This window comes from Neolamprologus multifasciatus, chromosome 2 (assembly GCF_963576455.1).
Source record: "Neolamprologus multifasciatus chromosome 2, fNeoMul1.2, whole genome shotgun sequence".
Taxonomy (NCBI): domain Eukaryota; kingdom Metazoa; phylum Chordata; class Actinopteri; order Cichliformes; family Cichlidae; genus Neolamprologus; species Neolamprologus multifasciatus.
Window position 1 is genome coordinate 30,897,971 of NC_140440.1, and position 25,059 is coordinate 30,923,029.

General features: G+C 39.9%; 1 protein-coding gene across 5 annotated transcripts in view; it reads left to right on the forward strand.

The window, feature by feature from the left end:
• The window catches only part of mid2 (midline 2), a 160,684-nt gene extending 153,811 nt beyond the window's left edge, over positions 1 to 6,873 (forward strand). For all 5 annotated transcript variants that reach the window (XM_085131782.1, XM_085131769.1, XM_085131768.1 and 2 more), the window contains 2 exons: positions 1,467 to 1,674; positions 2,031 to 6,873. In XM_085131782.1, coding sequence (XP_084987908.1) covers positions 1,467 to 1,674; positions 2,031 to 2,454 — 632 coding nt within the window. In that variant the 3' untranslated portion in view covers positions 2,455 to 6,873. The remainder of the gene's footprint in view (positions 1 to 1,466; positions 1,675 to 2,030) is intronic.
• Positions 6,874 to 25,059: the final 18,186 nt, after the last annotated feature.

Genomic DNA, 25,059 nt, shown 5'->3' on the forward strand with positions numbered 1-25,059 from the left:
TTCTCTGCCTTGGCTGTCACCTAATCCTCCTGTTGTGTCTCTCATATAATAATCCCCCTCCTGCTTTGGTTCTGTTTATATCCACGCGCAGAGCTAATGCACTAAACATACAGCCGTTCTAGTGTGCCGTATCAATCGATAAGTTTGAGGTCCACGTTGGTGGAGTTATTACAAATCAAAAATACATTTCCCATAACGCCCACAGCTCTACAACCAATAAATATATTCGTTCATGAGAATAAAGTAAACAAAGCAATTTCAGTCAAACAACACCTGAACACTATTTTGGAAGCTGTAGTATAAAATGAGCATGTTATACCTAAAAATGTGCACAGTGAGCTTCTGTATTTGGGTTTTCATTACAGTAATAACTAACGCTGTATAGTAATGTCACACTATTAAGCATTAATAAGGTATTTATAAGGTATTAGCAAGTGCTTAATTCATCATTTATATAAGATTACTCCTCCTTTATGTATCATTTATAAATACAGATATGTTTATCCATCTGTTACTGTTACACCATGTACAGCTATCACTGCTAGTAATAATCATAGTCAGCTCCGGTGGTCCTCCTTGGGCTCTCGCACTCTGGGGCCTCTGGATGTCTGGGGCCTGGATCTCCTCCATGCCTGCTTCATGCCCTGGGGGACGGGGCTATGGCTCTCTACATCCTCTTGCAGACCATTACATGGGGAAACCATTTGAATACAAGCGCGCCGATCCACACAGGTGTGCACCCGGGTGTTCACTGTTCGTAGACTTAAATCACACCTTTCTTGGCTGCTACTTAAAAGCACATTGTGCGCTGTCTGTCCTGCGTGCTGCACAACAACATTCAATATTTAGTATTTACTGCTGTTTACACTTAGCTAGATTAATGCGATGGTGTTGTTTAGTATGTTGCTTTGTTTTGTTTTCTTGCTTGTTTTCTATTCTTTTTCTCTCAACAGGTGATCCAGGAGATTTTTTTGTCCCTTTCTCACTGTCCCTCTCCCCTTCTGTTTTTCTTTTCCTTCCTCTTTCTTTCTCCCTTTCCTATCCCTCACTCATGTCTGTCCCGTCTGTAACAACTGAAAATAAAATAAAATAAATAATAAAAACAAAGGTCGATCAAATGGACCGATACAGCAATGCCATGATGATCCATTTGGCAAAATAAATCCATTGGGTATCCTTGTTGGTCTTCAGACAACAATTCTGACGGCTAAAGAACCAAATGGGACAGGCAAAAAAAATAAAAAATCATAGTCATAAATATAACCGTGATATATCTGTATTAAAAATGACATTAAAAATGAGCACTTACCCTACCCAGTTATAATATTTCAGCATTATCGAGGTAATAATTAAACATCTCAGGTCACATCTTTGTTTGTGTGCCATTCGTGAAGATTTGGAATTTAATGATGACGGCATTTTTATTATTACATGCAGTAACAGCACGTAATTATATCTCCTCCCAGGTCAACCTTTCAAGTTGGACCCAAAAACAGCCCACAAGAAGTTACGTCTGTCCAACGACTGCCTGACCATGGAGAAGGACGAGAGCTCGCTGAAGAAGAGCCACACCCCGGAGCGCTTCAGCGGAACAGGCTCCTATGGAGCTGCTGGTAATGTCTTTATTGACAGCGGGTGTCACTACTGGGAGGTGCTACTCGGAGCATCCACATGGTAAGAATCGCACGCACGCACAAGTGCATTATATAAGCCTGCAAGGAGGCTTGATAAACTGAAATATCTTTCTTTTGGGAGTTTAAATCTAGGCTGTTACGCAACCTCCCCCACACACACACCGTACACACACATACAACAGACACACACCACACACAGTGTATACTCTTATCCTAATTATATTCTTTTCACTAATTGGCTGTGAAGTAGACCTTTTTCATGCACAAAAAACCCAAAGGGGCTCCGTGTATCTTGTGTGTCCTCAGCATGAGGTAGCCTGACTGTGTAAGTAAAGTCATTAAGGAGGACACTAGCTTCAGATCAGTAATGTGTTCCAAAATGTGCTTTCCCTGCAGGTATGCCATCGGCGTGGCTTACAAATCAGCCCCGAAAAACGAATGGAGCGGCAAAAACTCATCCTCGTGGGTGTTCTCACGTTGCAACAACAACTTTATGGTGCGGCACGATGGTAAGGAGATGCTGGTGGAGGCGAGTCTGCAGCTGAGGCGGCTGGGTGTCCTGCTGGACTACGACAACAATTCGCTGTCCTTTTACGATGCCATGAATTCCCAGCATATTCACACCTTTGAAATCTCCTTCCTCCTACCTGTTGTACCCACTTTCATGATCTGGAACAAGTCAGTCATGATACTCTCAGGGCTACCCGTCCCCGATTTTGTCGATGGCGTGGCCTCGGATCTTCAAGAGCACCAACAGCAGCAAATGGGGATGTGCCGGCAAGACTCGCCATACTTGACCGGGATGAAGACCTGCCACTGAGTGGTCGCGTGACTGTAAATGCGATTAAAACACTGACACGGTGGCTCATGTTAGCTGGTTACGTTCATATGGGTTTAAAAAGTTGCAAATATGCACAGCAGTCTGGAAAAATGTCAGTCCGGTTAGTTTGTAGCCATCCAATATTTTGCAAATCCATCATCAACGAATGGGAATGAGGTCTTTCGACTGCAGCCATCAGCATACGTAAAGTCCATCCGATGCCCTGCAGTCACTGACAGAGAAAGCTTTGGTGTCCTGTATTTTCAGGACCATTTAAGGTCTTCCTTCTTTCATCTGTGTTTCACCCCAGGCAGAAGACCAAAGTGAGAATCTTCATGTCAGCCATTTAAAGTTTGAAGGTGCAGCACATGAACAGTGAAACTACTTAACCTGTGGTAGATTATGAGAAAGACAGAAAAGGAAAAATATACAGAGAAAAATGAATAGAAAACCAATTGATGCTTTGACCACAGCAGTGGAAAGTGCCATCCACCGATCCATAATAGTTATCAAACAGGTGGATGGAAAGGCCATGGCAGATGCTTAGAATCACAATTTTTAGCTGCATCGAACCAGTAAGTGAGCCTCCTCATTCCCTAAGTATCAGGGGCACTGTTGTTCCCAAAAAAGACGATCTTTTAATGTCTTGATTATAAATTACCCTTCTCTCTAAGGGGACAAGTAAACACAAACCTACCAGCAAATTACCCCACACATCATTTCAGAGCGTCTGGATCCCCCCCAGCGTTAGGGTCAAGCAGTCAGGATTTGTCTTTAGTTTATCGTCTGTCTTAGTAGTGTAAAAATTGATGCCACTTTCATGTCTGTTATTGCGGCGCAAGCAGCCGAGCTGGCCTTGTAGCATAAATTGTGGAAGCTCCAACTTTCAAGCTGCAGAACGTAACCTCCTGATCATAAGTGTCTAAAGTGTTTAAATTTCTCTTTTATTGCAGATTTAACAAAAGTGTAACGTGTGAATGGGTAAGCTTTTGAAATGCTGCCAGCCTGGACTTTTTCTGTCCCTCAAAAAAGGAGCTTTTTTCCTTTGGGGAAGTTTGATTCCTACAAGGTTTACACTAGTACATACATTCTCTGGGAAACGTACAATACCAAGCTTTTTTTTTTTAAAACCTCTTTGCTTTTATTCAGTCATTTATTTTGATTTCTACATTAATAAAAATCACTGGCAGCACGGTGGCACGGTGGTTAGCACTGTTGCCGCACAGCAAGAAGGTCCTGAGTTCAATTCCACCATCAGGCCGGGGTCTTTCTGTGTGGAGTTTGCATGTTCTCCCCGTGTTTGCATGGGTTCCCTCCGGGTACTCCGGCTTCCTCCCACCGTCCAAAGACATGCAGCTTTGTGGGGATAGGTTCATTGGTTAATCCAAATTGCCACTAGGTGTGAATGTGCGAGTGAATGTGAGTGCGAATGGTTGTCTGTCCCTGTGTGTTGGCCCTGCGACAGACTGGCAACCTGTCCAGGGTGTACCCCGCCTCTCGCCCTATGACAGCTGGGATAGGCTCCAGCACCCCCCGCGACCCTGAAAAGGAGAAGCGGAAGCGAATGGATGGATGGATTAATAAAAACAAATAAAAAGCAAAATTATGAACAGATCTTTGCTGATCATATTTTAGCAAATATATCAAAGTATCTGACAGTTTCTCCAAATGTGTATGCAGACATCCAATTATAGACATTACAATCTCTAGCTTGGTAGAGTTTTGTATTTACTGCACACAATGGAAAAATAATGCACACCAGTAACTGCAAATTCACTGTAAGAAGATTTAAGACTAGGAAAAAAACAACAAATTAAGACAGCGAGTTCAGTAGTATTTTTTCTTGGTTGTAAAAGTAACACAGAGCTTAACTGCATATTTTGAGTATAACGATGTATGCTTAAACACAGTACAGTGTGATCATACCAATGAAACAAAAACACTAACACCTCCCGCATCAGTCCAGACACGACAGTGGATTTCTTTTTCCCACACAGAGACTCTTGATTCTTAAAATGTCCCATTTTTTTCAGTTTGTCTACTACAGCAGGCTGTACTGCAAGTATTCCCTTGCCGCTGTTCATGTGTTGTGTCCTTAATAGCTATGTGTGGTCACTGCTATAGTCCTTTCCTCGATCTTCCTCCTGGATTTGACCCGTCAGTCTTGTTTTGTATTGACAGGTCACGGCTTCCTTATTTCAGGAAGCGTTAGCGTCGCTCCCGGATTCTTTATTAACAAGATCCCAGGGGGCAGATTTGAATCGTGTGACTACTCGACTTGTATAATAAGAGGTTTATTGATAACTAGAGGAAAAAAAAGTGTTATTTATGGAAAAAAAAAAAAAGTTTACTTTTATTATTAATCGCAACATATTCATGATGCACTTTTTAATTAACACTAACTCCCCTCTGTGAGTATTGAAAAAGATGGAAATGTGTTGCAGGGTTGTAATGGGGAGGGTAAGAGACAATAAGCACTGCTGCTGGTTGTGTTAACTCATCCTATTTTTCTGCTCATATTTTCAAAGTAATTTATGGTGGTTAGCGTGTAAAACACACTGCAGTAAAACCTATATTGGTCACTCGGAGAACTTTGCAATAAAGAAAGAAGTCACAGCTTTTAAGTTTTGTTTACTGTGCTTTAAACACAACCAGCGACTTGTCCTCCCCATTGCTTTTTTTCAATAGCATACAGTGAAACTATGTTTAGAAAAGGGATATGATTATGATGGTGTTTGTGGGATTTTTATTGTGATTATAATGAATAACTAATAGCTGTTTGTTGTTGACTTTTCAGGGAAGGAGGTGGTTAACACTTAAACCTGCTGTCTGTCGCAATGTCATGGCATGATTGTGTTTTCCTCTGTAATTTGTTGCCACACACACACACACCAACACACTCCACGTTCAGTTTAGGTTGGTCTTGTCGTGATAAATGCATGATACATTATAGGATCTCATAGTTCACCGGGTAATTTAAGTAACTCTTTCAAGCTCACCAATTAGTTTTTTTTCCCTTTGGGTAGAGGCTCACCTGAACATTTTACAAGCAGACCTGACCTCGAAACTCTTTCTGTTCTTGATCACTATTCAAATAGCAGCTGAAGCTGGAAAAAATAGTTTTGCTTTCAGGTTCGGATTTAAAGGCCTAGCGTGGGCGACAGTTTCTCTCTGGTTTGATATTCAAGGAAGCAGGGCTGATTCAGACAATCAAATATGTATCATAGTTTTTGCCGTTTTAAGAGGCCGCGTAGCCAGAGAGTCGAGAGAAGCTGTGACAAAGTGACACTGGAGGTTGTGCTTAAAAAAGATGCAGACTTTTACCCGATTTGACACGAGAAACCTTACGCCTCATTGCCAATTTCACTCCTTTTACTCATCACGGGGTATATAACTGTTGACTGTCTTGTAACATTTCTACTCTGACAGGCTATGATCTCCTTGACTTGAAAAAGCAGGCATACCCTGCAAACACACTGTTTTAAATCATTTGCTAGTGACCTTAAAGTTCCTTGATGAGTCAGTTTGGGAACTGCGTTATTCACCGAGGGAAACTGAACGGTGCATCAGTTATGAATATTTACTCGAGGTGTTGATTGATAGAGATGTTCCACATGTCAAAGATAACACAGCACACGGACAAAGCAGGGAGCTTACCGAGCGTTACCTGACTTCCAGATATCCATTCATCTCGCTGAATAATGTCGGTCGCAGCAGCCGAACGGTGTTGATTTGTGATCTGGACCGACAAGCTCAAGTCATCTGTGCAAGTGTGCTTGGCTTGGTCACTGCATGAATATGTGACCTTGCCGCAGGTTCATGCTGTAACTCTGTCCTTATCTTCGAGATAGGGTTTCCTGTCGAGTCAAACATATTCTTGATTTTTGTTTTTATTTTTTACAATGGGGGGAAAAAAACTTCGAAAGCATACAGAAAATGTTCATTGCCATGCATATCAGATCATCTGCAGTGCTCTTTTTTTGTGTCACAAGTCAATACAGTAAACTATATACGGTGAATGATTTTCAATAGCTACCCACTCCTTGTAGTGCAGTGTAATACCCTAGAGACAATGCAATAGATTCTCCTTTCCGCTTTTCTGTTTGTGTAACTTGGAAAATGTTTTTTTTTCTTTTTTTTTTTTACAACTCAAAAGAAAGGCACTCCTCTCCTTTTGACATTTGGACCTTAATTTAAAAAAAAGAGAGCGAAAAAAACTGAAACAGCACAAAAAGAGCAGTTTTGCCTTCCTGCAATGCTTCCTGTTTCCATAGATATAACAGATATACTTTTAGTCAGAGAGGAATGTAAATCATAGGGGGAAATATATATTATATAAAGTTGTATATTATACAAAATATATATGAACCAATGTTATTTATGTGAATTTAAGTCCAATTAAAAGTCTGATCCCAAAAACTGTTGGAGTCAAGAGTTTCTTTTTAGGTTTGCTACTCAAAAATGATGCAACCGCTAAATATAATTTCAAGTATTTACAGAAAAAACTGAGATCCAAGAGAGGAGTGAAGAAAAAAAATTCCAGGGTTGGACAGGGCGATGCTCCTGTCCTAAAGTCTCAAACTGTTCTTTAATCATGTTGATGTTTTAACCAGGTTTACGACACTGGAAAGATTCATAATAAATCTCCCTTTAAGCAGCTTGCGAAGCACAAACTGTTTGCCTCTCACAGGTCTTACAAACATGTACGGGAATTTAAACTACAACCCACAGCTTTCAAAGAGGCTGAGCCCTGGAACGGTACATGGGACAGTAAGGTTGCCAGGTCATCCAGAGCTCAGGGTGGGGTTTGTAGGGCTATACCCTCTTAGCCCTCATCTGTCATCACTGGCACGAGTTACTCACTACAACTACTACTGTAGTGCATTGGCCCCAGCACTGCCTGCAAGCATGGCACAAACACAAACACTGACCCTGAAAGGATGAACAGCCCACTCATGTAATTTGCATTTAATTTGCTTTGAGGCAGCAGGAATGCTCTAACAGTGTAATAAGGGAAACAGGGGAATTTCAGCTGGCTGAACAATTCAAAATGTATACTAACATATAAGGTGACAGCTGTGGGCCTGTGTGGAGTTTGCATGTTCTCCCCATGTCTGCGTGCGTTCTCTCCAGGTACTCTTGCTTCTTCCCACAGTCCAAAGACATGCCATTAGTGGGATTAAGTTAAATTGTGATTATAAATTGGCCCTAGGTGTAAATGTGGGTGTGAATGGTTAACAACCTGTCAAGGGTGTACCCAACCTTTTGCCCTATGACACCTGGGATAACCCCCGCAACCCTGAATTGGAAAAGAACAAGAGATTGGATGGATTGCCTTAAGATGCATCACACGAGCAGATACACCAGTGAGTTCATACCCATCTTTACGTTCTGGCTTCATTATAGTGTCATCTACTCACCAGGAAACGTGTAACTGTAGCCTGCACGCTTTGAGGCATGTGGACAAAATCTGCCCTTTGACTGATATACATATAAATACCAGTCAAAGTACATTCAAATGCTTTTGCAGTACCTCTGGTTATAGTATTCAGGCCAAAACTCTGCCCTGATAACACTCACAGACAAACTCACAAAGTGAAAACAAGACCAGACACTCTCTGGCAGCTGCTAAATGTGGTGGTTTAATGCATTCTGCCCTATGACCTTCTCTCTCTACCAAGAACGCCAAAGGACCGCTCTCAGAAACAGTGTAGAAGAGCTTGTTTTGTAAAACAGGAAAAGACTATAATAAGATCCCTGCTTCTCTACATTTCCATCACTATTTAACTAGAAGCTACATGTTGAACCTCATTACCTGATTAACATGATAATGTAGTGCCTAATGTAAATTTGCTTATTGAATAACATAGACAGGCTCAGAGAAATCCAGTTTCAACCTATTACCTCTCCATTATGTCGCTGCAACTTCCCGGAAGGTTTGGAGACATTATGATTATAAATATATGTGCACATCTATGCACACGCGGTATTTAATCCTGCGTTATGAATCTATCTCATTAGGCCAGGGCTTTTTTAAAATCTAGTTTACCTGTGCACTGATGGATTACAGGGCTCTGTGACAAAACTCCATCCAGGTTAGGCCACAGGTTTAAAGATTGGGGCACTGTCTACCTCTCCGTGTGTGACAGATTAGCAAACGGTTAAATGTGATACTCGCTCTGCCTCTGCTCCCTCACACTGCTAGCAAGCAAACTGTTGGAGCAACCCATAATTACATTTCTAATTGCAGAATAATTAGGACTCCCTGTGTAGCTCGTTAAGTCATTTGTCACTAAAGCCTCTAATGTGGCATACAACAACTCTCTAATTACAAAGAAGGAAAAGTGCACAAGATGGGCAGCATTTCACTGCTTGTGGCCTAAGTTTTGTTTGATGTATATTTCATTCATATTTATTATCATTATTATTATTATTATTATTATTATTATTACTACTATTATTAGCTGCTATGACTGTGTTATAACCTAGTAAAACAAACCAGCAACCAGCAAAAACAGACTCTTCTAATGATAAAATGAAGTAAGAACTCATGTGATTAAGAGCCATGCTGCACATTTGAGTGGTTGCTTTCTTTCTTTTCACCTTTAAATTACAGCAAGGTCAAGTAATTTCACTCTACAGAGAACAGTGAAAAAAAAAAGGATCTTATCAAAAGCAGATGATATACTGCTGTAATGTACCCCATCTGGCCTTTCAAAGGAGACTGCTTCTCACAGTTCTGTCAGGAGTTTTACCAGAACTTAAACAAAACTACAATTTTATTCAACAGTTTTGCAGTAATATTTGGGTAAAGGTGTGGAATGAATTACAGTCAAAATAAGTGCATCTTTTGACCAGATAAAAGAATATAGAAGAAACAGGACAATGATGACCCCAGGAGCACCCCAGCTCCAGGTAACATCAAGCTCTTAATAAAACTCCAACGAGTCAAGAAATGAACACAGAAAACAGACAGTTTTCTATTTTTTTGTTTTTAAATAAGCCCAGCAATCAATAGAGCTCCACTATTTTTGTTGCTGATCCTACCATACAGTAATAGCTGTTATGAAATCATGTGTTTGCTTACCATTGCTTATTCAAGGCAGTAAACTTGGCAGCTCTATAAAGAGTACAGATGTATATGAATCAAGCAATGCGCAAACACTGACTCCAACTGTGTCCATCTCCAGTTAGGCATAATAGCGTTGCCTCTATACTCACCAATAACCTAATAAATCCTGCAAACAATAATTAGCTGGGAAATGAATGCAGAATACTAGCAATATTTTATCATCTCTTAAGCTTTTTGATATACAGTTCTTTCACTATGGGGGAAAGAAATTGGACTAAATGCAAGTGGGGCCTATCAGCAATATATGGTCATTTGTCGTCAGTATTAAAATCTGCTATTACCATCACTTCATTCTACCCCCTTGACACAAATCCAGCCAGATTTTTCATGAGCTGTGAACGTCCATCTGTGCGTGTCACTGCAGTTCATATCTGCCAGAACTACGAATGCACAGCTGGATACAGTGAAGTAGAAATATGCATTACGCCCCTGGCACTGTTTCACCCACACACCTGTCCCAGCTGCACCTATAGACTACTTACCCGGAATGGAATGACTTTAAAAAAAAGAAAGAAGGCCTAATTTCATTACCATCTGCTTAGGAGAAAGACAGACACTTTATTTAGAATCTGGCTTATTTAAACTGTGCAACTGTTAGGCAGAGGCTCATCTGCTTTCAAATGAGAGACTGCAACAGTATGTGTGGGAGTGCAACTGTGCATGCAGTCCTGAATGTGTGTGTGCATGCGCGCGTGTGTGTGTGTGTAAGCCTACTTGAATGTGGGTGGTTGCACGTGTCTTGTAATAAGGTTGTTTTCTTCCCTTTGCTTCATTTTGAACTACTTAACCTTTGCTTAAAGAAATTCTTCAGAGACTGAAGCTCTTTTTTATATTTTCCAGTACATAAATGAAAAAAAAAATCAGGTAATAAATCAAAGATAAAACAAACAAAAAAGGCAGGATCAAAGCAAAGTGTGTGTGTGGGGGGGGAGTGTTGCCTTTAAACCTGTTGAGAAAGACAGAGGCTGCCTTTACCTTTCCGAAGTGAGGATGAATTAGACCACCATGGAGAAGAGAGCAAAAGCTTGGCACTCTGCCTGCAGGTTGATGGAGGAGAGCTATGAACTCTGGGAAATGAGGATCTAAACAGAGTGTAGATCACCAAGCCCACTGGCTCTGTCTCTATCAGACACAGCATCCCCCTCTCTCTCTCTCTCTCTAAGACTTAAACACCCGGACACACTCTAACACTCACACTCCACAGTCAATGTCTAGATTAATCTCTGAAGGAGGAATCAATCAACACACCCGGTGGCATCTCGGAGAGCCCCGGAGGCTTGATGGTCCCGCTGAAAGAGAGTGATATGTCCAGGTGCTTTAGAGACATCTCAGCAGAAATCTCTGCCTTTCCATCTTTCCCCATGAAACTGACAGCGAGTTAGTTTCAAGGAGATATGAAGCTAACACCATGTCATTGACATATGGATGAAGAGCCTGGGAGAAAATCTAAGGAAAATCCACAATTTCTTTGTACATGTACAATGACAATAAAAGGATATCCTTGCTTCTCAAGAACAAAGGTCACAAAGTGCTGTACAATAAAAAAAAAATAAGATACATCAATCAAAACTATATAAATGGATAGAATTTCTTCATTTAAGTCGTCAACAGCGTCCACTTAAAACCAATGGAAGTGAGTTTCACAACTTTGAATGTCCAAGGTACCACCAACAAGCACGGATGAGCTAACCCCAGAGACCTTGATGTTGCATATGCATGTAGAAGTTCATTAATACAAGGAGGCAACAGACCACGAAGAGCTCTTAAGTGTTCACCAAGACCTGAATCTTAAACTTTATAGGGAGATAGTGTGCACTGCAGCACAATTCTGAAACAAATGAAAGTGATCCAGGAACGTTTGCTAAGGCACAGCAACAACAAATTACAATAATCAAGCTATGATGAGATTAAAACATGTGCGATCATTTCCATTTCAAATTTAGGCATAATATATGTGTGTAGATGCTACATTGTAGGGTCAGCACAGCATCATCATCTCACAGCAATGCAAGTTTGCATGTTCTCTTTGTGTCCGTGTGGATTCTATCCAGGGACTCTGGCTTCCTCTGGATAAACACATCAGGTAAATTGGTAACTCTAAAATGACCAATGCCTGTCTCTTTATGTTAATGCTGCAATAGATTGGTCATCACCTCTCGCCTATTGACATTAGGCATAAACTCCAAGCCAGCCATTACCTGAAGGACAGATCATCTGGCAACATTATGGGATTTGAATGACCTATAAAGCAACAGGTGGTAATTTAACGCTAGCCTAAAAGAAACGCTGGCTAAGCAGAAGTCTACACACAACAGGCATGCAGTCTGTCCAAAAAAAGAGCATTAAAAGTAAAGTCTTTGACTTCCCAATATAAATATCTTTATTTTACTTGTCCACACTTTAAACACAGAAGTCCCCACCCTGGAAGAAGTTTTTCAGCAACCTAAAATGCAGATTTCTTTGTGAACTAAAGGTTAAAATGCATAGAAAACGCCCATGTAAATGAGGACAGGGCCTATAATTGTGTCATTTTCAGTATTTGGAATTTTCAAAAAATTCCTCAAATGGCCATGCTGCTGGCCTCTAAAGCTATGTAAACCACATAGATTCAGCTTGATAAAACATCCTAAATCTGCAGCAGATCAGGATGTTTACAGTCGTAGTTTCCTTATTATTAACCTCTGTAGCAGTGCACATGGGAAGGCAGGCATCAAGTACGTTAAACAGTCTTTAACCTACCAGCTCCCTAGTACAAACCCTCTATGCCTACACCAATGTTAGAATAATGTAGGTGTAGCTCTCTTCACGACAACACAGACACAGGTCGGTTCTTTGAAACGGGCGTTTAATACTTGGGCCTTCTCTCCTCGGCTTCACCATCACCAGTACGCCGATACGCCGTGAGAACTGGTCACGAGCGAACAGTACAAACCAATTAGCAACTTTACAGTACACATACTAAGTCCAAACACAAATAAAAACATTTCTCAAATGACAAATACCTCGTTGGCTGCTTGTCCTGAAAAGAGGTCCTTAAGTCCTTGTGTTGCTTTTTCTTTTAGCAAACTTTTAGCTTAAAATCGATTCATGACAGACATCTGCTCCCTAGCAGTCCATGCAAAGTCTCGTGTACTCTCGTTAAGGGTATTCTCACGAGACACTAGCTCTTACACTTTACACATGTACATTTCAAATAAAGACATTTCAACACAAACTATATATATTAATGAAATTATGTAACTTATTATAAATCAGTCAAATCTACACAGAACATTTTAACAGCATTTACAGTAGGTAATAGTTAGCACAGTCCAGTCCAGAGTCCTGCTACACAAACTCCTTTGGATAAACCATGCAGAGTATTTCCAGTAGATAGATGTGAAAATGAAAACTTGACAATGCTTTAATTTCTGATTTAATTCCATTGACGTTTACAGGAGGTTTTGTTTGAAAACAGCCAATATTGCGAAGCCCCATATTAAAGATATACAGTCGGCGGACGCATAAATCACACATGCCAACAAGTGACAAAATCACCAACAAATCAATGGCTGCTGGCTAAATGAGTCACCAACTTTCACATAAAACATTCTGTAATCAAGGATCCATTGTTTACAAATCCAGACATTCTCCATTATTGTTATAAATACCATGTGCTGTGTGTCAATAATTTATATTTATATTCAGGCATTTCCCTCTCTCTCTGCTGCATTTTTATCTGAATATTAAAAGCATTACCTTTGCGGAGATTTCGTGCACCTTGTTTTTCTCCTTTTTTAAAAAAAAAATGGACACTGTGAGTTTATATGAGGAGTTTGGAAAACTATAAAACAATTCAAGTTTCAATTACGCGTCATTTTGTCAGCTCTGTTTGGTATAAGTGTATCTGTAACAACTATAGGTGGCCCACACTCACAGTTAGCAGCGTTTTGACCAAGCTGTCTTGAAGATTGAGTGTTTCTATTTGGATGAAACAATTCAGAAGAGGCTTTTGGTTTAGCTTTAGGGGAGAGAGTCTCGGAGGAGCTCTTCATCATCCTCTACAGCCACTTTCACAGGTTAATGAATCAAGAAAATACACTCAGGACTTTCTTACTTAGGAGCTGGGGGTTGCGGTTTATGGTGCTTTTTAAAATTGATAGCGGGAGATAAAAACGCAGTGAAGTCAGTATTTGCGCATGAGCTCCTGTTTTGCAGGGACCGAAACAAGAATAACATTTCACATGGAGCACCAACTGAAAACGTCTGCGCCGCACAGATGGTCGGATGATTTAGTGCTCAGAAATGAGATTTGTTGGAACATCTTTTAAAACATTGTAACCATAAGCAGCGAAAAAATAAACCTTTGATTCCGTATATCCTGCTAGCACATAAACACAGCCTACGTCACTGCATTATGATTGATTATTTAAGCTCCTAATATAAATCCTTCTCCTTTGGAGATAGAATAATTAAAAGCAGCCTGATAATTTTGTTTAGTGAACCGTGATGACTGTTTGATCCGTGCATATCTGATCTGTGCGCCAAAACAGCCGTCACCACTTAAATGATGCTCCTTATTATGATTACTATCAAGCCGCCTCTGCTCTTGTCTTCTTTCATCTTTGATATTTATCAATCCATCCTTCATGCTGATGGAAGCCCATTAGCTGCAGATGCTTTCAGGTTGACATGTTGACTTAATCATGATAAAAATAACTGTCCGTGGCGCACGTGTCTTTCCCCGTCTGCATACGAGATGTTCTCTAATAAGGGTGCGCTGCGAGAGAGGGTGAATAATGAAGCCATACCGACATAAATTTGACACTACTAGACAATCACCCCCTCGAGGGGTGACTGGGAGGAACAAGTCTCCCGGGAAAACTATGCAGTCCCCAGGCAGAACATCACCCAGAAAGCCAGGCGTTCTGAGCTGCTGTTCACTGCATACATATACAATCAGTTTTAGAGGTGACCCCCTCGCTCCCAGCGCAGCACTCAGCTGGAGGCTTGTGAGCATCTCAACTGCTACCCAGAGTCTTTAACCGTGGACAACTCTGACTTAGAATGAGATTTCTGAACAGATACAAAACTACACATCAGCACCTGTTTTTACCACTGTTACTGCCGTGGTTTGTGAATAGCTGAAATTAAGCACATATAGTCCAGATTTCAATCAGAAATGCAAAGATATTTGGAGAAGATCCTTTTGGACTGAAAAACACCATCCATTTCTTTGCTGTGTGTTTCACCAGGAAACGGGGAGAAATGTGAAATTGAAATACAGAATATATAAGACAAAAAGTGGGGAAAGAGTTTGTAAATATTCAATATTTACTATGATCACCTTTATTCTTCAACACAGCCTGAACTATCTCAGGCAAGCTTTCTTATAATTTCTGTAAAGTTAGTTCTCCAGGTTTTTTGAAGAGCATTCATTGTGTATTTCTCTTTCCAGATATACTTTTATTGCAGTGGTGATGAGCAGACTTTCAAATACTGTTCATGTGCTGTAGATAGTTTTTAGGCCTACCACTTTTTCCCTGACCCGCCTAGTTTCTTCAGATGTTTTAAGGAGACGATTCACACCTTGCCTTGATATGCTAAGTTTTAGATAACAGGTCTTTAGAAATCTCCTTGTTAGTGCAAAAATACTAGTATTCTATTCCTGTCAAACTGTGTTATCGTTGGTATTTTCATAGAATTGGCTAAAGAAATGGAAAAATGGAAACAAATTATGTGCTTTTGCACCAGTGTGCTGGTAACAAAATGCCTACAGATACTATTTTTTTTTTTTTTTTTTTTTTTTGCTGTTGTTTGTTATGTGCACTGGTTCATCCCTGGAGTTGGGCACCTTTTCTATGCTTGAATGATTCATAGGTGGTTGAAAAAAGAAACAAACACAAAAAACAACCCTCTGAAATGGTCAGATAGAAAGACTTGCCTTAAAATGAGTGATTTTGTGACTTTTGAACAGTGGTGAATATTGTAGAACTTCCATAAAAGATATCTGATATCTCCTTACGCTACTGACGTGCGTTTAATCTCAACGTGAGAAACTGGTGCGAACATTAAACAGACTCAGTGAATAGCTTTGTTTGAACATGACATGGATTTGTTTAGCAACAGATGACATATCAAATCTGTCAGAGAGGGGTGGAATAAATGTGCCATCATTTTTCTTTCCATCCTTCTTTACGATGATGTTTTGAGAGGGTTTTAATAACTAATTACAATTTTCAAATTGCCAGCGTGTGTGCTTTAGAATTTCTTTGACCGATTCGGTTTTTTTGATGTATGAGGATGAGGATATCCTGTCAGGTTTGATTGCATTTGGACTCAATAATAAGCACTAATATAAAGATTTAGTCATCATAGTAGGGTGTGAATCATAGATCACACAAAAAGACTAAGATTTTTAGAAAACAGCCATGTAAGAATATCCTCTCTATCTCTCAAGCGCATGAACAGCAGGAGATGGGGGATTACATATATTGTTATCCTCAGGCTGCAGCGCCCCACACAGCTTTACATCAATGTTATCCCATCCACCATAAATGATCTATAAATAACAGAACTTCTCAATGTAATCGCAAAGGTTTCCTGCCTGTTTTCATCTAATGATTGACTGAGTTAAACAGTGCTGGAAAGACACTTCCTATTACTGTGCACTAGATTGTAGGGATCTACTGTACTATAATAATATAATATAAAGCACACTACATGTGGAGAAACAGCCAGCAGGTCTCATATGCTTTAGTTGGCTTTGAACCAGTTCTAAATCTGCCATCCTCTCCACTTGCGGGGTGAAGAACTTGCTTCTTTTCTCAGTAAGCTGACATTTCACCACAGCCAAAAGTTAAATGTCGCCATGTGAGGCATACAACTGTGTCATGAATCTAATGCAGCTCAAGCTCTGGCAGAACTGTAGATTTGTCCACTGCAGTGCATTTCTGCACAGAAAGACTGAAATATGGAGTGACTGAATAAATGTAGAGGACTTCAGTTAATTTAATTAATGGACGTCAGTATAGACAGATGAATTGATGCGTACACTAAGCACAGAGGTTTAATCGGTGGTTGGGTATAGAAATAGCCATTTAAGTGGTAATGTACCACAATTAAACGTCTGTTGTACGCTTCTCATATTTTATGGTTCTTGATTTGTAAGGGACTTAATATGTTTCTCGTGAGACTGTTGTAAGGTGTGTAAAAATAATCGAATGGGCATAAACTCAGTTTAGCAAAATGATGTTCAGCTTTAACGATACACACTCAGTATCTGCCCTTTTCCACACCGAGAAAACAATACGACCTGATTTCAAACACTGAAGTGAGGTTGTGTTTCTCCCGCACGTTTAGATAATGCTCTCTCTGATTCTCACTTTCCGAGGCTTAGCAGAGCGTTTGGTTTTGTTCAACCAACACCGCGCCGTTAAGCCCAGCTGCATCCCATCAGTTTGCTACACTGCTCGTCTTGTCAGAGCTTGCTTAGCACCCTGGAGGTCTCAGAAACCCTGCTTTGTTCTAACTGCAGATGGTTGATTGAGAATTCTGTGGTTGGTTTTGTTGGATCGTCCACAGCAGCCAGAAGAAGAGACGTTCGACAAAAGTAGATAATGATGGAAACAATATGAAAGCACTGCAAACATTCAAAGACTCACTTCCCTTTTAGTTAAAAAAAAAACATGTAAGGATCCACTTTAAATATTTAAACTTCATCTTTTTGGACCTCGTGATCAAAGTTTGATCGTGGGTGCATTAAGTAAGAACAAACGTGCGAGCAATGTGGTCCATAATAGAAACTGACATTAAAAGTAAATCCATAGTTCTGCATAAAATCTACATCACAGTTACACTGCAGCTGCATAGCTTATTGCACACCCTTCAGCATAGCCTGTGGTTACAGCCCCACGTGCATTCTCACATCTCTCCATGCAACAACAGCAACTCGTCCCCTTGGTCCACATGTGGTGTAAACACAGTATGCTGATTATCACAAGGATAATATCTTCAAGGAAGAAAATAAATTTGTTGCAGACTGTAATTGTATTTGGTTCACAAAGCTAACCCCATAGTCAAAATTCCGTCAGCACAGCCATAACTTACAATACAATTTTATTTCTTCTCATATGATGCTTCAAAAATGCCTGGAACGACTCAGTCTTATGTGTGGCCTCATTAGGATGTTGTGGTTTAAACAACGATTTCACTGTAACTGCTGATTTTATAGATGATGTCAGGCCAAGTCGCAGAGTAACACAAAAGTAATGTAACAAGGATTCTGACTTTACTTGAGAATATATTTCAAACATACTGACTTCTTTTCATTGGCTCCTATTTAAATCTGGAGTCAAATTTAAAATCCTTCCCCTCACAAGCAATGTGCTTTACCCTGAATTGTCCCTTAGTTACGCTGCAAAAGGCCTAGGCTGCTGGGAGTGACGCACTGATTATTACTTTATCGCTCGCCTTTTTTTACTTACTATGCGTTCATAATCAGTGGGTATTATGAATATCTAGTTTTCCTCTAAAGCATGTCATTTATCCTGTCTTTTTTCCTACACCTCCAACCAGTCACCGCCGATGGCTGCCCCTCCCTGAGCCTGATCTGCCAGAGGTTCCTTCCTGTTAAAAGGGAGTTTTTCCTTTTGTAGGAGGTCAATGTTTGTTGGAGTTTCTCTGTATTATTGTAAAATCTTTACCTTCAAATATAAATTGCCTCGAGGTGACTGTTGTCATGATTTGGCACTATATAAATAAAAGTGAACTTTATTGACTTTAGTGAGTATGTGGGCAGCACAGTGGTTACCACTGTCACCTAACACAGTTTAAACGCACCAGCTGGCTGGGGCCTTTATGTGTTGAGATTGCATATGTTTCCCTTTGCCTGAATGATTTCTCACTGAGTACTCCGGCTACCTCCCAAAGTCCACAGTACAAAGTATGTTAGATTAACTGGTGATTCTAAATTAATGAAAGGTGTTAATTTGAGCGCGAATAAAACCGATGTTAGGCTTGCCATTGACTGATTGCACATCCCACCTCCACCACAAGGCAAGCTGCAGCTAAATCACATCACCACAATAAGCGAGGTCCAGCGCAGAAACATCACCAACATTATTTCATATTTTAAAAAGCAGTTCAATTATATTCCCATTGTTTGTCATTCAGTGAATTTAAGCCCAAACTATGTTAATTTTTGTCCTTTCATTCCTGCAAATTGACTGTTAGAGAGTGAGTCAGTAGATGATTAGTGAGTGACTAAGCTTGTCAGTGTGCCTATCTGTGCTCATGCCCTTCATGCTCTTTCCTTCATTCATGTGTGTATGAGTACATTTTCCATGCTATTTTCACAAGCGCGTTCCTTAAGGACAAGTGACAGTTATATAATGGGGGGGGTGTCTAAGTGAAGCAGCCATCAACGTCCTGATTTGTGCAATACATAATGCAAATTGTATATTTTTCCACACTACTAAGCAAAACAGAGTTTCCGTGAGGTTTCAGTTTCCACAGGATGGAAAAGCTATTTCACGTTATGTTTGGTTTAAGGCGAGTGGCCAAGGACTCAAATTTTATGTAGAGATGTATGAAGATCACTGTGTAAATATCAAAACTGAGAAGAGGAAATACTGCAAGAAAATTAAGTTTTGGGCTGAACATACCTTGACAAACATATGCTTCAAAGTGTATCTCATTTACACACAGATGGTGACAGGACTGGGGTTCAACATCTCGCCCAAGGACATTTTATGCGGACATGTGCGACATGTAGAAAAAGGACTGAACTGCCAAACGCTGATTAGTGGATGACCGACTCTGCCACACAGACCACAGTTGACCCTTCATTTTCTGGTCATTTTTTCATTCTTACTTGGAAATGATCTGAGAAAGGAGGCGTGAAACTCTTAGTGTCCTCCAGACTCTTTAACATACTTTTCTCCCGCAGCCTAATAGCATAGTTTATAGTCATGTCTGAAAATGCTTCCTAATCCACAGACCAGCAAAACCATCAACTATGCTGCATTAAAAATGTTCAAAAAATCCAGAGCAGAGAGACGTGGCAGTAACACCACATAAAGAGGAGAAGGAAACAAAACTACTTACACAGATTTTTACAGGCTAACAGCGGTATCGACGTGATCTCAGAAAAATCACTTGTAATGTTGGTATGAATAGAATTAGGGTAATAATGCACATGAATAACGTAATGTCATTCCTGACCATGAGGTCAGGGAAACTTTTAGCACCATTCCATTCATGATGACAACATGTGCTGTTAGCTCTGCAGAGAAAATAGCCGGGAACAAGGTCAGTCTTTTATGCACTTAGTAGGCATTATGCTGTATGAAAGGTCAGGTTTGTTGTGTTTACTCATTTATGATTTTACCATTTTATATAATGAGCCATTCTAACCTAACAATATGGTAATCTGTGGATAATGACATATTTTAAGGTTCACTCAGAGACACTGTCAACGAGCTACCTGCTAGTAAATCATCATGCAGTTAAGATTTGCAGGAAAAATACTGCAAATACTGTTTGTATTCTCTGAATAATTTATGGGAAACCCCATAAGGCACATTGCTAACATATAGACCAAGATATAGACCAAGCTATAGAAGAAGATTACTGAATTATCACATGACATCACACAGCATGATGGCCACTATGATAATATCAATGTGAATACACATAAATTGTAGAAACTGCAAATGAAACCACACTGATACAAGCAAACCAAGACTCAGCCACTTAAATGTCAGCTCCAAGCCATGTGATTCATCCTCATCTGGATATAGCCAGCTAGCAGTGAAGCAACAGCTAGCTCCTATTATCAAGAACACAACTGCCTGTGCATCTAGAACACAGCAATACTAGTCGTAAATAAAGGCTGAACAATCAGAGCAGCAGATACTTAACTTATACTCCAATATAAAAAAACAACAACAAAAAGCTGAAAAGTCGCTTAATAGGCCCCCAACAGAGGGGTAAGGATTCTTCAGGAAAACACAGAAAATTCTGCCTGCGTGCATCACTTTCACAGAGGAACTGCAGACATTGCAAAATGATTCACAACGCATTGCCTCAAGGTCTTGTTCTGGTTTCATATGTTGTGCTCGTGCACACGCACTCACCTGCCACTTTGGGTTTAGTTCCTTCTCCCCTAGGGCTCTGTTCAAGGTGTAATGACTTTTAGCTCCATCCAGCAATGCAAATCAAACATTTTAGAGCGAATGTCTGCATCCATTGGCAGCCAGCCTGTTTTAACTATTGTAGAATATCAAGAACTAAAGTCAAATGTTGTCTAAAATACAAAACGAGAGAAAGAAAGGTGCAGTTGTCAGGCAAGATTTTAGAATATAATTTTCTTTGGGACAAACCAGCCCGAAACAATCTGAGTTAAAAATAAAATTTTAGAAATTAGCAAATAAAAACATGATTAAGGGTATTGGGATCATTTAATATTCACACAGACTACAACTACAAAGCTGTACTGTATGTGGCACCCTGAGTATTTTAAGTGTTAAAAACAAGTCTCAGAACTCTTATTGAAGTTTTTTTAATGTGGTCATTTTGCCAGTAGTTGGCAGTGGCGGCTCAGAGAAATGAGTGACTGACAAAGTAATCCCTTAATTCAATTCAATTCGATTCAATTTTATTTATATAGCGCCAAATCACAACAAAAGTCGCCTCAAGGCGCTTTATATTATACAGTAGAACGCATAATAATAGATACAGAGAAAAGCCCAACAATCATATGACCCCCTATGAGCAAGCACTTTGGCGACAGTGGGAAGGAAAAACTCCCTTTTAACAGGAAGAAACCTCCGGCAGAACCAGGCTCAGGGAGGGGCGGGGCCATCTGCTGCGACTGGTTGGGGTGAGAGAAGGAAGACAGGATAAAGACATGCTGTGGAAGAGAGACAGAGATTAATAACAGATATGATTCGATGCAGAGAGGTCTATTAATACATATTGAGTGAGAAAGGTGACTGGAAAGGAAAAACTCAATGCATCATGGGAATCCCCGGCAGCCTACGTCTCTTGCAGCATAACTAAGGGAGGATTCAAGGTCACCTGGTCCAGCCCTAACTATACGCTTTAGGAAAAAGGAAAGTTTGAAGCCTAATCTTAAAAGTACAGATAGTGTCTGTCTCCTGAATCCAAACTGGAAGCTGGTTCCACAGAAAAGGGGCCTGAAAACTGAAGGCTCTCCCTCCCATTCTACTTAAATACTCTAGGAACAACAAGTAGGCCTGCAGAGTGGGAGCGAAGTGCTCTAATAGGGTGATATGGTACTACAAGGTTATTAAGATAAGATGGGGCCTGATTATTTAAGACCTTGTATGTGAGGAGCAGGATTTTGAATTATATTCTGGATTTAACAGGAAGCCAATGAAGGGAAGCCAAAACAGGAGAAATATGCTCTCTCTTTCTAGTCCCTGTCAGTGCTGCAGCATTTTGGATTAGCTGAAGACTTTTCAGCGAGTTTTTAGGACATCCTGATAATACCTTACAAAAGTAAAACCTGTCAAATGTTTTAGTACGACTTTGCTAAGCTACGAACTGGACTACTTGATGGATTGTCGGAGCATTATGGCTACCGTAGTCAGGAGCCTCGCGGAGTGATACGTACTGTGCTTCAACATAATATTACCGTATTGTGTGTGTATAACCTCTTTTTAAGTTTTGTGGATATTATACATGGTTATGCTGAGGATATGTCAGCCAATTTCCACTGGAAATGCCTTTTGGTTAAACTGTCAGCAAGGATTTTGCATTTGCACTGTTAATTTTTATATAACTTTAATGCACATAAAACAGCTGCTTGTTTAAGTAAAAAATACATTGATGTTGTTGGGTTTTTTGCACTAATAAAGTTGTTGAGTTGTAAAGTATTTTGTCTAGTGTCAATTATAATGTCACTTATATCGTTATCGCAAATTTTCAAATGTATATTGTGATAAATACTTTTGGCCATATCGCCCTGCTCTAGTTTTTATTGCAATGGCCACTTTGTGACCAGATTCACTCATCAACTGCCAGTCCCCTAGTGACTTGTTGTTGCCACTGACTAGTCTCTAGGCCTGTGTGACTTGAACCTAAGCCACGGAGACCACTTTCAAGTAAGATGAACATCTAAATAACTCATATACCATATACATTTAGACTTCAATAAATGCGTGTATGTGCACTTTTACTCAGATGCATTGTGGGAACTCATCTTTGGTGGTGACCCAATAAATTAAAAAAAATTAAAAGACGAGACTGGTAAATGAGTCTTGAAAACACAGACGTTATGCAACATTAGCTTGGAAAATAATTGTTTTCTTTGCTCAAATAATGATTTATTGAAAACCTCTGTAGACGTTTGCAAGCTTGTCTGAAGATTTGCAATAATAGAGCTTCTTTTGTTTGATTCAGAACAAATTATCTGCTTTCAGTTTAATAAGGATTCTTTGTCATGCAGTCAAGCAGTTACTCTATGTAACAAGCTACAAACACTTCATAATGATTTCAGCATTTACTGGTGTTATTTGCACAATTTGTAAGGCAGCCCCTCCACGAACCATGTAATAGTTTGCATGCACGTGTCAGCTGGCAGCAGCCTGTTTTCTAACCGTTGCTGTATGACCATGGAATAAGCCACGGGCAGGACGATTCATACAGCATCAGAAATGAGCTACGGCTGGTAATCCGGTGGTTCAGAGCATATTACGGCCTGATATGGAAAAGTGTGTCACAAACAGGGGATATAAAGAAGAGGATGCTTATAAATATCAGAGGCAGCCTGGAATATACAGTCAAATAGCAAAGAAATATTGAAATGGTTAATATCCCATTTTTAACCGCAGGAAAAGACAGAAAAATGAACCATATAGGCAGCATTTAGGGTCTGAACTGTTCATATCTACTGAGTCCAACTGTAAATAACTCCACCTGTCTTCCTTTTTTCCAAGATCTTCAGCTTACCATGACCTGTGTGACTGAGAACCATACCAGTCCATATGATTTCATGTTTACTTTATGATTACTTTGTGATAGCTGTTGTATTTTGGTAATTATTTCCTCCAAATCAGCTAGTAAATATGATCAGGAGACACTTTATTAGGTATACTTTGCTGTACCAGATTGGACCACCTTTGACATAGATTTAAGAGAAGGCAAAAAATTTGATTTTTTAAATAGTTTTAAATAATTTTACATCAGAACAAGCTGCTTTGCCACTATTGACTTGATGGTATCACACAGTTCCAGTAGATTTATTAGCTGTACATCCATGATGCAAATTTCCCATTCCACCACATCCCAAATGTGCTCTGTTTGAGATCTGATGATTGTGGAGGCCATTTGAGTACAGTGAACTCATTGTCATGTTCAAGAAACCGGTTTGAAATTATCTGAGTTTTGTGACAAGCAGCCATCAGAAGACGGACACACTGTGGTCATAAAGGGATGGATATAGTCAGCATAGATAGTTGGGGTGTTTCAACCAGGTTCAGTTGGTAGAAAAGGGCCCAAAGTGTGGTAACAAAATATCTACCACCTGAATCATTTATATAAGGTAGGATGAATCCACACTTCCATGTTGTTTATGCCAAATTCTGACCATACAATTTAACTGATGCAGCAGAAATCAAGACTTGTTTACAGTCTTTTGTGGTCCGGTTTTGGTAAATATTAGCCCGAGTTTCCTTTTCTTAGCTGACAATAGTGGCTGCACCCAGTGTGATCTTCTACTGCTGCACCCGTGTGGTTATTTCTGTCAAGACAAAATATGTTGTGTGTTCAGAGATGCTCTTCTGCAAAAAGCAGTCTGGCACTTCTTTTCAGAACTCCAATATCAAAAAAGGCATCTTCGCCAAGAGAACTGCGGCTCACTGGATATTTCCCCCTTTTTCCAGACCATTCTCTGTAAACCCCAGAGGTGAATGCTCAGTTTAAAATTCAGTACACTGATTTGACCATGTCTACATACCTGGAAGCACTAAGTTGCTGCCCTGTCATTGACTGAATAGATATTTGCATTAACAAGCAGTTACACCTAACAAAAGTGGCCAGTGAGTGCAAATGTAACCTCAAGTGAATAGACTGAGGAGAAAAAAAAAAAGCAACAAAGTGCATTAACGAGAAAATATAAGCTGAAAAACAGTCTGGTCAAAATAAACAGTATGATAGAGCAGCAACAAATAAATAAAAAAACATTACTACTCGCATCACAAAGCACTCCTCTTAAAAAAACACTAGGGAACCGGAGTATGTCATCATCTGTGATAAGTCTTTAATGGCACACATCTATATTAAGCTAATTGAGTTTTGTTTACTCTGTTTCATGGACTGAAAATGTGCTCAGATAGCAGCTTTAAAGGTCACGTTGTTTGCTTCACTTCTCTTCTGCATAATGTAGCTTTGAGCTTACTGAAATCACCCATACAGGGCAGTCTTAAAGGGGCCGTGGAGACGAGTATCTGTGGGTCTAGTGTTTATTA